This window comes from Spinacia oleracea, chromosome 3 (genome assembly GCF_020520425.1).
Source record: "Spinacia oleracea cultivar Varoflay chromosome 3, BTI_SOV_V1, whole genome shotgun sequence".
Lineage (NCBI taxonomy): Eukaryota > Viridiplantae > Streptophyta > Magnoliopsida > Caryophyllales > Amaranthaceae > Spinacia > Spinacia oleracea.
The window spans coordinates 64,112,002-64,130,914 of record NC_079489.1 but is presented as its reverse complement, the minus strand read 5'-3'; the positions used below and the strand labels follow the sequence as shown (position 1 = coordinate 64,130,914).

Below are 18,913 nucleotides of genomic sequence, written 5' to 3'. Positions count from 1 at the left end.
TTTTTTTTTAGGTGGTAATTTAAAACTTTGAGATTTTAAGGTGGTAAAACACAAATTCTGTTTTTTTAGGTGGTAATTCACAAAAAATCCTTATATTTATAAATGATATTGTTCTTACATTTTCATATATATGATCATACTTTTTTTTGCTTTGTTTATTGCATTTTTTTGTTCTTTGTTTATCAGGGGCAACATTTTAGTGAAGAAACTTTTAGAAAAGAGCATCAAGCAGAACAAAAAAAAAAGGCTGCAGAAAGGGTAGTTGCAGCTGCTGCAAAGGCCAGCAAAGAAGCTGAGGAAAGGATAGCTACACCTGCCGTAGCAGCACAAGTACAAGCTGAGAAAAGGGCACCTGCAGCTGATGCAGAAGCCCGAAAAAAGGCTGAGGAAAAGGCATCTGCAGATGATGCAGAAGCCCAAAGAGAGACTGAGGAAAAGGCATCTGCAGCGGCTGCAGAAGCCCAAAGAGAAGCTGAGCTGAAAGAAGCTAAAACAAGAGGATGGAGGTTGACAAGAAAAAGGAAGAAGAAGATAAAGCTGAAGCAATGAAGAAGGATACTAAGAAAAGGAAGGAAGAATATGAAGCTAAATTAAGGCAGACCATGGCTCAGAAAAACAAAGAGTTGATAGAGGAAACAGCACAAAAAAGGAAAGAAGCTGAGAGAAAGAAAAAAGAGGATGATGATGCCACAAAAGAAATTACCAAAGTGGTTGAAGATGTAAATGCTTTCGAGAGTGAAGGTCAAACCAATAGTGGTAATGGCAGAAAAAAAGGAAGGAAAACAACAACTAACAAGAAGAGGACCCTTCCAACTATAACTATCGATGAAGTACTACAAAAGCAGTTGCAGAAGATATCAGATTCATACAAACCAAGAAGAAATACAAGATCAATGGTGAAAGTGCAAGAAAATGTTTCTGCTGAAATTGTTAGCAAAGAAGAATTGAAGGCAAAGGTAACAATTTACATTGTTCAATCTTATTTCAGTAAATATTCAAATATTTTATTATACAAGTTATACTTAGTATTTGTTATTGGATGTCTCTGAAGTTACTTCAAAAGTAACAAATACTCCAAAGAAAAGGAAAGTGGCTGAGAAAGAAGATGTGCCTTAGCCTGTTGATGTTGAGATCATAAAAACTCAAAAACACAAAGGTACACATATATACAAAAACAAAAGATAAATGTTCTAAGATATTTGGTAAAATGTTAATATATTAAATACATTAAGATCTTTTTTACAGGAGTTGAGAAAAAAACATCTGTTAAACCAAGAATTCTCCCTGCTAGGACAGGAATGAAAAGAAGCAAAAGAAATGATATTGAAGAAGTGAGTGAAGGAAATAATGCCCTTGGTCCAAGTATGCATTCTATGTTAAGTCTAATAAATGCGGTTCAGTATTAATTAACAAGTTAATAAATTCAGTGAGATCAAGTGAGCTGAATGCCTAGCTAGAGGCCGCTTCAGTTCAAGTGGAATTAATGATATTAATCCACAACTTACTCTTGACTGAACCCGTAGGGTCACACAAATAGTACGTAAACGGATCAAGTATTTAATGGCATTAAATACTCTATATATGGATATTCGGAATCGACGGATCTTGGTTTCAGTGGGAGCTGAGATCGTCACAAGCAAGAAATGAATACTCCGGAAACGATGATATTGCCGGAAACGGAAATATGGATCGTATCGGAAATATAAATATTATCCAAGTCGTAGATGTTGCCGGAAACGGAAACATGGTACGTATCGGAAAATATTATCGGAAATGAAAATATTGCCGGAATCGGAAATATTGCCGGAAACGGAAATATTGTTAGAATCGGAAATATTATCGGAATCGGAAAATAATTCCGGAAACGGCCGTGTGGGCTGTGCGCGGGCATGGCCTGCACGCTCGTGGGTCATGCTCGTGTAGAGTTTGTGTTCACATACGAAACCTAAATTGTGTAGGATTTGTTTGATGATTAAATTCCTAATCCTAAAAGGATAAAATTAATTAATTAGAGTCCTACTAGGATTCTAGTTTAACTAATTAGTATCCTAATAAGATTCCAGTTCCTTTTCCATACCTCTATAAATAAGGGCCTAGGGTCATTATTTGCAGAGACATTTTGAAGTATTCAAAGGGTAAGTTTTTGAAATAAAATTAACCATACACTTGCAAACACTAGCCGAAATTCCTAGTAACCTTAAGGGCGATTCTAGTTGGTCTAACTTGAGGCGGATCCGGACGTACTGTGGACTATCTACGGAGGGACGACATTTGGAGTCCTAAAGACTTGTTCTTGTTCGGTTCGGGCGCAGCTAGGGAAGGCACGCTACAACATGTATGCATCTATTCTATGCTAAATGATTATGTGTAAATAATATGCTTTCCTGGCTTTATGGTTTTTCCGCATGATTTATGAATTGTCATATGTATCATAAACTAACAGTGGTATCACGAGCCTCTTATTACTTTCATAATCTAAATTGCATAAACATGGTTAAATATTACAAATTTGCAAGAATTAAAAGGGGTGATTAATTTTCGTAATTGTTAATTAATTGCAAATTGCGTTTATTTAATTATACGTACGCAGTTTTTCGGCAGTTTCTTCGTTACTCATCCAAATCGAGTGATTTTTGTGTCAATTCCGCATGTAAAAGGCATTCTAAAATTTTGACAAAAATAATGTTTTTCGGCCGAACCCATAATTCTCAAATTCGAAGCTTAACTATGACTTTTCGGAGGTTTTAGTTTTTCGAATGCAAAATTTCGTAAATTTAAGATGTTAAATTAAATATTTGCGATTCTTGTTGATAAATCTTGAATTTTTGATTGACCTACTGTATATGTTTAACAAGTTTGAATGCCTAGCCTTGTTAATTATGCAATCTAATTTGTAATTATGATTAATTTGTTGAAAATTGGAATAATTTAGAATTAATTTGATTTTCATAATTAGTTATAATTTAATTAGAAACCTATGATTAAAAACCACCATAAAAATTGTAAATTTATGTTAAATTTTAAATTTTTATGACCTAGACTTGAATCCATGTTAATCGGAAATCAATTAAATAATAAATTTTCGATTTTTCGCCCTAAAATTATGAAATTAATATTATTTATTAATTTGTCATTAATTTTGAATATAAATTTTTAATTTTTATGCGATTCGCTCATATAACTTGCACGCACAAAGCAATGGACGCTACGTGTTACCCTTAAGGGGTGTTGTATAGTGCGGGCATGCGACAACGAGCAAGGGAGCTCGTCGCCCATGCGGTACGAATGCAGCGAGCAAGGGCATGGTGCACGAGCACAAGGCAACAGCCCTGCCTTGTGTCGTGGGCTGTGTGCTATGGGCGCATGGGCAAGGGCGAAAGCAAGGCACGAGCAGTCGCGTGTGGGCAGCAAGCGAGCTGCGCCACAGCGCGCACTGCCTCGCGCAAGCGTGCGGAGCCTCGCGAGCAGCGAGCGCAAGCTCGCGTGCCACGAGCGCTACGCCCAGCGTCGATGAGCGCAAGCGAGCGATGGCTCGCATGGATCGAGCGCTGGCAAGCCAGCGCAGCGAGCGATGGCTCGCATGAATCGAGCGCTGGGGCGCTTAGCGAGCGATGGCTCGCGTGCATCGAGCACTGGCGCGCGCAGCGAGCACTGGCTCGCGTGTTCGATTGATGCCTTGCGATGGGGAGCAGCAGCGATGCGACGCAGCGCATGGGCTGCGCGCACATGGCCAGCGATGGCTGTGTGCGTGTGGCCCATGGGCGTGCGTTGCGTGGGGTTGTTGCGTTGCGATTAGATCGTTTTGAAATTTTAATTTGAAATTTTCAGTTTACGTAATTTTAATTAATTTTAAAATTAATAATTTAAATGATTTTCTTGGATTTTAATTTTGAATATTGTAATTATAATAAATTTTATTTATTCTAATTATTTTACTAAAATTAAAATCATGAATTAATTTAAATATGACTGAAATTAATTTAAATTTTTGGATTCAATTATAAATTTATATGAGCTTTAAATTTTAATTACATTTGTATGTTTCCGGTTAGACTAGAAATACATTTTTATGTTTAAAATTAGTAAAGCATATGAATTTATTGGTTTAAGTGGGAGCCCTTTTAGTCATATACTCTTGATTAGGTCTACAAATCCTTAAGGTTAAAACAACTTGATTAGAATTAATAAGGACTGAATAATTTGTAGATTATTGGTGCCCTTGATTAATTGCTGCAAATGTTTATGTGATGCATAATGTGTTTTACTAACCAGCTATGTGGGCCATTCATGATAATGAATGGGTGAATGGTATATATTGTATATGTACTGTTTTTCAGGTTATGAAGTGACTAGTATGGCCCAAATAGGATAGAAAATATGGTCTGCGTACCATTAATTTGAATGTAATTGGTCTAAAGTACCAAAATTGTTTTTCAATTCAAATATGGTCTGCGTGCCATCAAATAGTTGTAATTAGTTTTAATTATAGCTTATCCTATTTAAAGAAAATGGTGCCTCCCACGGAGATTTTCAAGACGGACTTTGAAATTGAAGCTTCAAGATGAAGTCGGGCCATACTAGATCACATTTATCTTATGCATGCTTTAAGTTATTTATTGCTTTAAATATGTCTTAATTGTGCATGAGATTGTGGCTTAATTATGTTGCATGATTAAGGATTTTAGTTCACTTAAAATCTAACCAACATAGTAAGAGCCTTAAGTTCCAAACTTAAAAATTGAGTTATAAGGTGCCATGCCAAAATATACACTTGCTTGGATATCCTTTACATCAATCTAGTAATAGTTTTCGCTCAGCGAGGTGTTACTTATTGGTCCTAAAGGGGCAAGGTACACAAATAATTGTGATTACATGTTAGTTTTGGTGAAACTCAACGATATAAGTAAGGAGTCCTTTTATGTCGTGGCAAAATCGATAGGTTTACCTAATAAGTTCTTAGACGTACCTATCAACCAAGAATAGTTTCTAGACTATTAGCAAAAGGCTTTTGCTTACCTAAAATGTTTTAGAATTGAGTCGACAAACTGTGCTTAATTCTTCAATGGCTTTAGGGTCTTGGAATCATTTTATTCACACCTGCCGGAACACATAATTCGAATAAAATGCTAATGACTTGTTTAAATTGCATGATTGCTTTCATTTTCAAGTTATTATTCATGATAAATGTTTAGACTTTGCATGCTTCAATGTATGTTTTAATTATTGTTTATAATTAAATATCTTGCACTGCAATAAATCCTTTTAGAAAGGTAACAGTAAATTTCCTCGATTGGTAGTGAATTCAAGAACGATTCACGGAAATGAGAGAAAATGAGCGATTTAAAATGTACGTTTCTTTTAGCGACTTTTATGGTTGTTTTCGAGTATCAAAGTCGAATGGCAAACCGATTGGTGCTTGTGAATTCAAAATACAATGTAGTTTTGAGATCATAAAGCATTGAGTTTAAACACTCAGCTTTACCAATGGTTAACAATCTAATATCTTTGTCCATTTAATTCTCGAATGAGTCTAGTCCCTAGACAGTCGAATAAGATTGATGCTTAGAGAACTTTAGAAGCTTCTGGTAAGATCATCTAGTTGAAACAGAATATTCAACATAAATAAAATGGTAAGAACTCTGTTGGAATGACATCGGACATGTCTAACAAAGTATAAAAGTCAACACTATAGAATTCAATTCTTAAGACTATAAGAAAGGGTACAAGAAATAGGAAAACAAGGAACAAATGAAAGGAATTTACGATTCCGTTTCTACCTATAAGTTTATGTTTAAAGAGAAGTGACCTAGCAATCAAACTTCCTTGGTATCATATACCGCTTGAGGTTCTTACTTCGGTAATAACTCAAACAATGGAAGCTAGGCTACACTAATGACCTACAAGTGGGAAATGAAGCATGGCAATGCTACATTAGTTGTAGGGTCATCTAGTTTGTTTTAAGTCCTTTCAAAGGCTGGAACTTAATGGATATTTTGTTCCATAATCAGCATACCTAAATTTCTGTTTCAAATACAGAAAGACTCACATTCAGAAGAACAAAAACAATGTTTGTTTGTTTATTTGAATGAAATGGTCATTTACGGGTTGAGTCAATATGCTTGATTAAAACAAACAACTCTTTAAAAAATAAAAACTTTACTAGGTTCAAATCAAACCCTTGATTTGAGTTCCACTAATCTTTGGCATTGTTGCTTAGACCATATCAACAAGTTAACATTCAAAATCTCTATTTTAATGGACTTTTGAAAGTTCATTGATTTCTAGATCAATTTAAGACGACTAGTCTTACTTGTTGAAAGTAACAAAAGATATAAACTATTGTTAGAACGCCTAGACAATAGAGTTCAAAGCTAAAGAAACATTTTATGACTTTATTATTTCACATGGATTTGAGTGAATATAGGTTTATTGACTCAAATGTGATATGAGTTGAATCTGTTTGGGTAGTTCCAAGATTCAGAAGTATAAAATCCACTTGGCAAGAAATCATAAAGATCTAGGTTAGATCATGTTGATGATTACTTGAGACCAAATATGATCATCAATGGTTGTGTGTTGTAATTTCACAATCTAGGTCCATAAGATATGGCATATCTTAGTTGGAATAATCGAAGTCAATTAGTACTTGATTCGATTAATGATGAATCATAAGGACTTTTCCTATAATTTCTAAAACAAAATGCTCAACTACCACCAAACTAAACCAAATTCGTCAAAGCTATTGAAAAGTAATTTCAGAATAACTTTTCATAAAATATATCTAGAGAGTTGCAAAACTCAGTGGGAGCTTAATGTTTGTCATTCGACAAACTAAGGCCCAAGTATAGATACATGTTTCATTGTGATTTATTCAAATGAGACACAAGGGTATTGTTTCTACCACGAATTTTTGAGAACATAATGTTTGTTTGCTCGAAATAATGTCCTTTTGGAGATTCGTTTCCAAAATGACAAGTGGGAGAAAATAGACCTCGAAAGTCTTCGAGGCGAACAACAAACATAAACGGACAATCTGGAGGCTTTTCAAAGTTCTTTAGAAAATCCGAACACGTATTCTTTAAGGACTTTAGAAATGGCTTTTAAAGAATAGACATCTCTTAGAAGACTTTACAAGTGCTTCAAGGAGAACAGGATATTCAAAGGACTTTTAAGTGGCTATTGATATTCTGTTGTTTGATGTTCTATACCCAAGTAGGCATAGAGTTCAAGTCACTGAAACTATGAGATTCTTCTATTAGATAGTGAAGAAACATGGAGTTCAGGTCACTGAACCTATGCAATTCTTCTATTAGATAGTAAAGAAACCTACAACTTGCAGTCAAACTATTAATGAGTTTGTGACCTGTAAGAAAGCTATGACGAAACCCAGATTCCCTAAAATGGTTAGAGGCCATATATAGACCCAAATGTTTTAAATGGTTAGAGGCCATAAAACATACTCAATGTTTTGATGACAAAATTGAAATTTTGTTGATTTGCAAGAATAGTTTCACACCTATTGGTTGCAAGTTTGTTTTAAGGATAAAAACCATCAAACATGAAATTGTGTTCACACACAAAGCTAGATTAGTTGCTAAAGGTTACAAGCAAATTCACGATGTGGATTGTGTTGAAACCTCATGCAAAATCGTAATGCTTAAGTCTATAATTCAAGCAATGATTGCATATTGGTACATATGGCAATTGGATGACAAAACATCTTCCTCAGTCAAATGTTGGAAGAAACTATGTACATGGTATGTCAAAGGATTTGTGGATCCAAATAAATGCTTGAAAAGAAAAGCTAGTTTATAAAATCTAAGTACAGATTTAAGCAAGCAATTGGGAATTGGAATTGTATTTTAGTGAAGCTAATAAGTATTTTAGTTTCATAAAATGTACATGATTCTTATAGATATATAAGAAGTTTAGTGGGAGTACATAATAACTTAATTGGTCCTATGTGTATCACACACATATCTCTCTATTGTGAAATAACATTCAAATACTAATAAGTTAGGTTTGAAATTATTCATCAATGATGGACCAAGGCGAAACTTAGTACATACTGGTATTAAGATCTATTTACAAAGATCTTATGATATTGTTTAGTAATGGCATTTACTAAATCAAACACGAAAGACTCCATTGGAGATATTCGATCCATATGAATAAATCTAAGTAATGAATGTTTGAACTATGTATAAGCATTTACTAAGTTAACATCAAAGAATCTAATGAGATTCTTCACCTATATTTTATGTCAAAGAATTTAGCTGGATTCAGTATCTACTGAAATTGAATAAGCTAAAGTTACATGAACAGAATTCAATTGGGAATTATTCTGCAAAAGAATTTATCATGTATGATATAATATGAGGATCGCCAAAAACGTATCGTATGGCTTTAGGCATGACGAACATATACCAGTCTCTATGGATCTAAGTGAAGATCAACTAGATTGAGATCAAGAATACTTATGGTACTTGAAAAGGTACATAGGAATAGTTCTTGATTCAAGGAAATAAAGATATGCTAAATATTGATGCTACACGCAGAAACACTGGAAAAGGATCAAGCAAGATCCCTTTGGAGTTAACCATTGACAAGGACGAGCTAAGAGCATCGTGTTTTGAAATGGCAACATGGATCGGAGACCATGAGTTGTTGCGTGGGAAATTAAATATGTTCTAAGATACAGTTGGAAAGTCTTCCACATATCTGTGAACTGCTTGGATAAGTAAATCCAAATAAAGCATCACTAGCAACCTAAATAGTTGAAGTAAAAGTAATATTATTGCCTAAGAAGCAATGAAACAGGAATGTTTAAGTTAAAGAGTTCTTCACTGAACTTGGGTGGATCACATGTCTGCTAACTTGATGGTTCTTCATTGCAAAATGCGTAGAACCACTATCGAAGTAAGAAAGACTAGATCACATAATAAACAAACTCAAAAAATCTTATCATCATATCTCGAATATTATTCGATGAAAAGGATATTAAGATTGGCAAAGCATGATAACTAAACCTATGCAACAAGTGAGAAGCAACACTCACATTGTAGCACTGGAAATCAAGCATAGCTTTGAATTCCATGAACTGTTTTAAAGATGGGTTTTGAGGCCCATGGTTCTTAAACAATGGGGTTGAACATTTATCATATATGAAATATATTTTCATATTCCATTTAATCTTGGTTTAGTATTAAATGATGAGTCCCTTCAATTTGACAATATATTCAAGATAGACTGTCAGGACCAGTCCTGTGACTAAGAAATGTCTATCAAGTGAACTTGAATGTCAAAAGTTGAAAATGGTCCCTAGTCGGAGTTTTCTATAAAATTGGACGCATAGAAAACGTTAGACGACTAGAATGCAAGATGACTAGTAGTTCTGTTTCTTGAACTATGTGGACATGGCAATGTCATAATCATTTGCATAGATACTTACTTTGGGAAGACTAGTATCGGACAAGACCTATGAAACTTTACTGTAAGAGATGAAAATCTGTCATAAGTAAATTTCATTAAAATTATTAGACACTAAATCCTCAATACCTGAGTGATTTGAGATTACTTGTTTGAGAACTGGTTGCTTTGACGTTGACCAACCTTCGCACCGTAAAAGGAGGCTATAAAGGCAACGCTCAGGTAATCACCTATCAAACGAAGTCTAATCTCAAGATCGCAAGATTGGGATTGTCCTCCCATAAATCGGGATGAGATGCTTAAAAGTTGTACAAGGCCACTCGGAGAGCTAGAAACTGTGAAATGCACGGCCGTGCTCGGATGAATCATAGGCTATGATTATCTGTTTATTTGATCAGTTGAACTCTGAAACCGAGAAACACCTCTGGACATAATAAGGATGACAACTCTTACCTTATGTTCAAGAGCAAGCATCGAGCGACAAAGGAATTAGGAAATGCACACTTGTCCCTAAGGACAAGTGGGAGACTGAAGGAAATAATGCCCTTGGTCCAAGTATGCATTCTATGTTAATTCTAATAAATGCGGTTCAATATTAATTAACAAGTTAATAAATTCAGTGAGATCAAGTGAGCTGAATGCCTAGCTAGAGGCCGCTTCAGTTCAAGTGGAATTAATGATATTAATCCACAACTTACTCTTGACTGAACCCGTAGGGTCACACAAATAGTACGTAAACGGATCAAGTATTTAATGGCATTAAATACTCTATATATGGATATTCGGAATCGACGGATCTTGGTTTCAGTGGGAGCTGAGATCGTCACAAGCAAGAAATGAATACTCCGGAAACGATGATATTGCCGGAAACGGAAATATGGATCGTATCGGAAATATAAATATTATCCAAGTCGTAGATGTTGCCGGAAACGGAAACATGGTACGTATCGGAAAATATTATCGGAAATGAAAATATTGCCGGAATCGGAAATATTGCCGGAAACGGAAATATTGTCAGAATCGGAAATATAATGGGAATCGGAAAATAATTCCGGAAACGGAAATATTAAATATTTGTTCGAAACGGAAATTAATTCCGGAATCGGAAATATTAAATATTGTTCGTATCGGAAATGAATTCCGGAACCGGGAATGTAATCGGAAGCGTATCGTACGAATAAGCATCGGACGAGGCCTGCCGGACGAGGGCCCAGCACGAAGCCAGGCCATCGCCCAGCAAGCCAAGCGCGCCACACGAATAGCCAAGGCCACGCCAGGCCCAGCGCAAGGCCAGGCCCAGCAGGCCATGGCAGCGCGCGCAGCGCGCGCAGCAATGGGCTGCGAGCTGTGCTGCTGCTCGCGTGGGCTTGCGGCTCGCGTGGGCTGAGCGGCCGTGTGGGCTGTGCGCGGGCATGGCCTGCACGCTCGTGGGTCATGCTCGTGTAGAGTTTGTGTTTACATACGAAACCTAAATTGTGTAGGATTTGTTTGATGATTAAATTCCTAATCCTAAAAGGATAAAATTAATTAATTAGAGTCCTACTAGGATTCTAGTTTAACTAATTAGTATCCTAATAAGATTCCAGTTCCTTTTCCATACCTCTATAAATAAGGGCCTAGGGTCATTATTTGCAGAGACATTTTGAAGTATTCAAAGGGTAAGTTTTTGAAATAAAATTAATCATACACTTGCAAACACTAGCCGAAATTCCTATTAACCTTAAGGGCGATTCTAGTTGGTCTAACTTGAGGCGGATCCGGACGTACTGTGGACTATCTACGGAGGGACGACATTTGGAGTCCTAAAGACTTGTTTTTGTTCGGTTCGGGCGCAGCTAGGGAAGGCACGCTACAACATGTATGCATCTATTCTATGCTAAATGATTATGTGTAAATAATATGCTTTCCTGGCTTTATGGTTTTTCCGCATGATTTAAGAATTGTCATATGTATCATAAACTAACAGTGAGAGATGAGCGGCACAAAGGTTTTACATTTAACATTGTTTAAATTTTTTTCGAAGAATGATCATTTTATTATCATAAAATATATTTTTTATCTGCGTAAAAAGTTCTTTCTGTGTTTATCTCATACTCCCTCCGTCCCGAAATACTCGACCCGGTTTGACCGGCACAGAGTTTAAGGGACTTGAATTGACTTATTTAATTTAATAGGTAGTAGTTGATAGTGGGGTATTATTTTAATGTAGTTAGTGGGAAATGTGTAAAGGAGTGGGGTTGGGGGAGAGTAAGAGTTGAATTTTTAATTATTTTTTGTATGGAGTAGGGGGTAGGTGGGTTAATAGGGGTGGAGTGAGAAATAATATAATATTGTTAGAATATTTCCATTTTTAGAAACAGGTCAAGTATTAAGGGACGGCCCGATAAGGAAAACAGGTCAAGTATTGCGGGACGGAGGGAGTACAATTATTCAAAGTTTTTCTCCATTATGTTCAAAGTTTTTATCAATTATGTTCAAAAAATTTCTACAATATGTTCAAAGCTTTTCTCCATTATGTTCAAAGTTTTTTTCCTTTATCTTCAAAGTTTTTAGTCATATGTTCAAAATTCTCTACAATTATTCAAAGTTTTTGGTTAAGTTCAAAGTTTTTCTCCATTATGTTCAAAGTTTTTCTCCATTATGTTCTAACTTTTTTTCCATTAGGTTCAAAGTTTTTTCCATTATGTTCAAAGTTTTTTCCATTATGTTCAAATTTTTTAGTCATATGTTCAAATTTCTTTACAATTATTGAAAGTTTTTGGTCATATGTTCAAAATATTTCTCCATTACGTTCAATTCACAGGACATGGAAAAGTTAATGTTCAAGGGAAAAAGAAGAAGCAAGCTGGTTTGAAAAAAAAAAGGAACAAGAAGAAGAGGTACAAGAAGAAGAGGAAGAAGTGGAAGAGGAGGAAGTGGAAGAGGAGGAAGAACATGAAGAAGAAGAGGAGGAAGAGAACGAAGATGAGGAATGGGAGGAAGAAGAAAACAAAGAACAAAAAATGATGAAAAATGGTATACTTAATATACTAAAATGTTAAAGGTTGTATTACAAATTTATTAAAGCTTCTTAACTGTATGTGCTTTTCTAACAGATCGAACACTACCAGTGAAAGAGAGGTTGAAGAAGTTTGAAGAAGAAAGACAAAAAATAGGTCAGAGTCAATTTTATTTTTTTACCATAAAATTCAAATTTCAAAATTCAAAATTTTATGATTGATGTTCAAAGTTAATTATATGTGTTTCTTTTTCAGCATTAAGAAGAACAACACCAAAAGCAAGCCTACCTGCTGAAAAGAAAAGGAAGAGGAAAATAGATGAGGATTATGAGGCAAAGGAAGAGAATGAAAATGATGATATTCATTGCTCAGAAAACGGTAAAAATAAACATACTTGAATGTGTATATGTAATTTCTTTTTATTCTTATTGTTCTTACATTAATTTTTTCTTTTGTTAATCAGCTTTAATTGTGAAACGGAAGGTTTCCCATTTGGCAATGATTACCAAAGAAGTTCCTGCAAGGAAAAAAGGAAAGAAGACAATCACTATTTTCAAGGAGAAAGTAGAGGAAGAAGAGGAAGAAAAAACTGGTGTTAGAGGAGGACATGGAAAATTCATTAATTTCATTTCCATGATGAATGAAGAGAAGAAGGAGGCCGTTAGGAATATTAGTCTAGGACCATTGCTAGATTTCCAGCTACCTACTTCATCCCAACAATTTGTTACATGGCTGTGTAACAACTTTGAGGAAAACAGCCAATATCTCTATCTACCGAAGAATGAGAAAATTCTAATAGAATTTGAGGATGTAGAAAAGATTTATGGCCTTCCTAAGGGTGAAGTAGACATAGTTGAGGCAAAGTCTGACAAGGCTAGTGAAGAATTTTCTGCATTCATGGCAAGGTAAATGATCTTAAGTCTATACTTATATTTTCAATATGTTACAGACTTCAAAAATCTAACTGCATTATGCATGTATTATAAATGTTCTTTCTCTTAAAGTTTTTTGTTCAATTTTGTATAGCTTAATATACATTATCAGAATTTGAAAGTTTATCTCATTCAATTATATGTGAGAAAAAGTTCTTTCTGTGTTTATCTCATACAATTATTCAAAGTTTTTCTTCATTATGTTCAAAGTTTTTATCAATTATGTTCAAAAAATTTCTCCATTATGTTCAAAGCTTTTCTCCATTATGTTCAAATTTTTTTCCTTTATGTTCAAAGTTTTTAGTCATATGTTCAAAATTCTCTACAATTATTCAAAGTTTTTGGTTAAATGTTCAAATTTTTTCTCCATTATGTTCAAAGTTTTTTATTTATTCAACTTGTTTGTCCCTGATATTTATTTGTCTTATACTATTTGTTCTTAAATTATATTATATTGTTCATATTTCTACGTTGTTTGATCTTTTTTTATAACCCTGATTCATAAATTTGTTCATAATAGTTGTTGCGTTTGTTCTTTCTCTTTGAATTAGTTGTTCTTTCTTTTGGAAAATGTTTTTCTTAATTAAATTTTGTTCATTAACAAAAACAGATGGAAGAAGACATTCATATATGAAAAGTGGAATCCTCTTGGGAATAAGGTCCCACCAGTTCAGAAAATTTTGAACTACTACAGTGAAAAAAACAAATTGAGGCTGGACCGGATGCAAATTTCATTACAAGCTTCTTAGTGGTCACTGTCAACACGTTGATCAATAGCACGTTGTCAAACCAAACATACTAAAAATTTTTGTTCTCTATGATGAATCATGAGCAGATCAGGAACTTAAACTGGTGCAAGTATGTATGGGATGCACTGCTCTCAACTACTGCACAGTATAAAAAAAACCATGAAGGAAAAGGCCAAACCAGCATTTTTCACAGGACCATTTCCATTATTGACGGTATAACATCATTTACCCCTTCTAAATTTATGATTTTAATGTACTTGATCAATCTAGGGAATTTGCTAACACTTATACTTTGTATTGCAGATTTTCTATTTTGACAGAGTTCAAAGAATGAACTTTTTCCCTCCAAGACGAATTCCACTTGTGTCCTGCTGGACAAAGGAAATAGGACACAAACGGAATAAATTGGAGGAAAGTGGCTTTGGATTGGGGAAGGTGTTGTCCAAAATCAATATTGAACAAAAACAATCCCAGAAGGTATTACTAAATTCATCACATTCTAATAGATTAAAGTTAATTCTTCTGCAAAATATAAATATATGTTAATAAATATTTTATGTTCCTTCCTTTACTATGTTAAATAATATTTTTTAGAAATATATAAATAAATATTCATAAGTGTTTTCTTAAATGTTCTTTATTTTTGCATATAATGTTCATACTTTACTTAGACATGTAATAATAAAATGAAGAATTAGTGCATTTTATACAAATAGTAATAAAATGTTCAACCCTCTTTTGTTATTTATTCAAACTTTATCAATAAATGATAAAAATAACTGTTCAAGCCTCTTTACTTATATATGGTGTATGTGCACAAGTGTCATACAATATATATAGTTATTCATACTTTTACTTCTAAATGTTCAAACTTAAACACCTAAAAGTTTATTGTTCCCTAATGTATATAAATTGGTTTTAAAACATAGGAGTTTATAGATGAGTTTGTTGGTGACAATTTGTCAAACCTTTCTGACTCACTGAAGAAGGCGCAAGAATTCTTCCCAGAAAATGAGTTGGTGTCTAAAGTGGAAGAGTTCTTGTCAAAAATGGCAAAAGAACCATCATTAAGCCAAGATGAGTGGTCCGATGACTTCATTAAGGCTCTATTGGAGAAAGAAAAAGAGTTGTTGGATGCAATTAATCTGGAGAAGAACAAAGAAAAAAAGGATAAGCAGAGATATGAGTATAATATGAAGAGTGCATTTGACTTGGGACTTTCACCATCACCGATGGTAGTTGATCACAAGTTGAAAGGTGAGAAAGCTGGTACATCCACCTCTACGCCAAATTTTTCTCTAGAAGAAATAGATGAATCTTTGGCTTCTGCTATGCTGAATCTAAAACAAAGAAGGGAAGAAGAGACAAAAAAAAATTGAAATCACAAAAGCTAAGAAAATGGAGCAAGCAGAATCAGAAGTGAGAGAACAAGCTTCAGAAGAACCAAAAACAACAGTGGAGCAGATTGTTGTACAAGAAGAGGAGAATGTAAAATTGGATGCAACTACAGTGGAGCCTGGGTTGCATGTATCAGAAATGATACCTGAAACTAATATAAATCAAGAGGAGCCTGCACCAGAAGTGACAAATGAAGGGGATCCGGCACCACAAGTGATTGAGAAGAAGGTTACACCAGAAGGGGTTGAGGAGCAGCCTGCAACAAATGAGACAAATGAAAATGTTGAACCACAAGTGGTTGAGAACAAGGTTGCACCACAAATGGTTGAGGAGCCAGCAGAACCTCATACTCCTACACAGTCACATGTGCAACAAGAAGCGGAAGCTGAACCATCTGTTGGTGCTGGACAATCTTCTCTTTCTTCACCAACAACTCCATTAAATGAAATCTCAATATCAACATTAATTTCAAGCACAAAAACAGATTTGAAATTGGACGAAATTTTTGAAGACAAAGGAGGAAACAAAGATGAAGGAGAAGGGTAATGTTTAACTATATTTAGACTGAATTTGTATTTATAAAACTTTGGTTATATTATGAAAAATATTTTTAAAACATAATAATATTTTGGATATTTAAAATGTTATGATTGAATTTTTTAATCATTTTGTTTTTCGTTAATATTCATTCTTTTTATACGTTTTGTTCAAACTTGTTTAATATGTTTATACTTTTCTCTTTTTTGTTCTTACTTTTTCAAACTTGTTAAATTCTTGGTTCATTCTTCTGGAATATTATGTTCTTTATTTTTGTACTTTTGTTCATTCTTTTATCTTATATGTTCATATTTTTAAATTTTTTGTTCTTTCTTGTTCAAACCTGTTAACTTCTTTGTTCTTTCTTCTGGAATTTTATATTCTTTCTTGTTGAATTTTTTGTTCTCTTTATTTATCTTATATGTTCATATTTTTAGGCTTATATGTTCTTACTCTTTGTATTATCTTTTTCAGTAATATATGTATATGCGTTTCTTTAATTTTTGTTTATGTTTATTTGTCTTTAATATTCATTTGTTTTATTTTTATAATTATGTTGCTTTTTTGGTTAAATTTTTTGAATATACAGAAATGAGAAAGGTGACAAAGGAAAAAGACCTCACAGAATTCACAAACTACCGGCTGCCTTCTCTTCTCCATATTTGGTCAAGTATCGAGACTTGTACAAAAATCTGGACACAATGCATCAAAGCCTAGCAGATTATGTCTTAAGTGGTGAAGACAACAGGTATTTTGTTTAATTTCACGTAAAAATAAGTTTAAATTTAAATTCTTATACTTCCTCCTAATTTACTCCATGTTTGTAGTGAGGTTCTTTATTTTGATGGATATAACTACATCAACAGAGAGGACATGAAAACACTGGTTGAGGAAGCAGAGGTGGTTAACTGTGTAATTGATTCATGGTCAAAGTATCTAAATGCAAAGGGCCATAAAGATAAACTCTTCCTTTCAACAGTTCCATATGTAAGTATAATAATTCATGTTATTTAAAATTGTTCATTTTGTTTATATAAAAGGATCAATCCTTTCTGGTCTTATATTCATTATTGTTTTATTATTTCTTAAAAAGAATATATTCATTGAACAAATAAGTTATGATCAATATTCTTAAACAGAATGCTCAATATTAAAACAAGTAATGTTAGATATATTTAAATAGAATTTTCATAATTACAATACATAATGTTGAAAGTTTTGAAATGGAATATTCATTATTAAAATAATTAATGTTCAACAAAATTAAGATAACAAGTACGAATGATTAAATCGAAATGTTCATTATTATTGTAACTAATTTTAAATATCTTTATAATTGAATTTTCATTATCTTTAAATGCAACATATAATGTGCACAAACAAGGTATGTCCAGCAGGATCCTCCTACGGAAAAAGGCTTGGAGATTTTAAAAGCAGGATTAACGAAGAACTGGATAACTATAAGTGAAAAAACATTCATCAATTTAAACAGGTAAACCTATATAACTTCTAAGCCATTCCTCAAACTTTAATGTTCATTTTAATGTATATAATTATTCATTGTTTTTAACTTAAATAATTACCTCTTTTTCATATATTCATCGCCGTTCTTGCTGCAAAACACTTCTATCTCCTATTCAACAACCATTACACTGAAACTATGGATGTGATTGACAACATGCCTCTTCCAAGAAATGTAAAATTTGAAGCTAAATACGAGGGCCACCCAGAAGTTATGGTAAGAAATAAATCTTCATAAATGTATATTTGTAACTTCGAAGATAATTATCTTACTATTACGAACATAAATTCCAGATGGATGCTTTTGCAAAATATATGGGTGAAGAAATTAATAACCTTGGTCCAAGTATGCATTCAATGTTAAGTCTAATGAATGTTGTTCAGTATTAATTATACAAGTTAATAATTCAGTGAGATCAAGTGAACTGTATGCCTAGCTAGAGGCCGCTTCAGTTCAAGTGGAATTAATAATATTAATCCACAACTTACTCTTGACTGAACCCGTAGGGTCACACAAATAGTACGTGAACGGATCAAGTATTTAATGGAATTAAATACTCCATCTATGGATATTCGGAATCGACGGATCTCGGTTCCAGTGGAAGCTGAAATCGTCAAAGGCAAATTATGGATACTCCGGAAACGATGATATTGCCGGAAACGGAAATATGGATCGTATCGGAAATATAAATATTATCCAAGTCGTAGATGTTTCCGGAAACGGAAACATGGTACGTATCGGAAAATATTATCGGAAATGGAAATATTGCCGCAATCGGAAATATTGTCAGAATCGAAAATATTATCGGAATCGAAAAATAATTCCTGAATCGGAAATATTAAATATTTGTTCGAAACGGAAATTAATCCGGAATCGGAAATGTTAAATATTGTTCGAATCGGAAATTAATTCCGGAATCGGAAATGAATTCCGGAATCGGAAAATTAATCGGAAGCGCGTCGTACGAAATAAGCATCGGACGAGCTTGCTAGACGAAGGCCCAGCACGAAGCCAGGCCCACGTTCAGCAAGCCCAGCGTGCGACACAAGCAGCCAAAGGCACGCCAGGCCCAGCGGAAGGCCAGGCCCAGCGCGCCAAGGCTGCGACCATGCAAGGCTGCGAGCAACAAGGCTGCGAGGCAGCGAGCTCGTGTGGGCTGCCAGCGATGGGCTTCGCGCGCGCGCGGGCATGGCCTGCTCGCATGTGGACCGTGCTCGTGTGCGTGTTGGAGTTTGTGCATGCATCGAATACTTAAGCGATTAGGATTAGATTAATTTTCTGAATTACTAGTTTATGGGAACTCTAATTCTAATAGAGTTAGAATTCTTAAGTCCTAGTAAAATTCCA

The 18,913-nt window shown here is 34.3% G+C and overlaps 1 protein-coding gene across 1 annotated transcript; it reads left to right on the top strand.

The window, feature by feature from the left end:
• Positions 1 to 545: 545 nt before the first annotated feature.
• LOC110799061 (uncharacterized) lies at positions 546 to 14,109 on the top strand. The gene is made up of 7 exons (XM_056839182.1): positions 546 to 956; positions 1,052 to 1,062; positions 12,257 to 12,444; positions 12,525 to 12,584; positions 12,684 to 12,806; positions 12,892 to 13,333; positions 13,971 to 14,109. Exons 1-7 carry the CDS (start codon positions 546 to 548, stop codon positions 14,107 to 14,109), a joined length of 1,374 nt encoding a protein of 457 aa, XP_056695160.1.
• Positions 14,110 to 18,913: the final 4,804 nt, after the last annotated feature.

Coding starts and splice junctions, on each gene's coding strand:
- LOC110799061 (XM_056839182.1), top strand. CDS start 546: ATGAAGAAGGATACTAAGAAAAGGAAGGAAGAATATGAAGCTAAATTA. Junction 12,585..12,683: donor AGAAGAAAGACAAAAAATAG/GTCAGAGTCAAT, acceptor TTTCTTTTTCAG/CATTAAGAAGAACAACACCA. Junction 13,334..13,970: donor TTTTCTGCATTCATGGCAAG/GTAAATGATCTT, acceptor TAACAAAAACAG/ATGGAAGAAGACATTCATAT.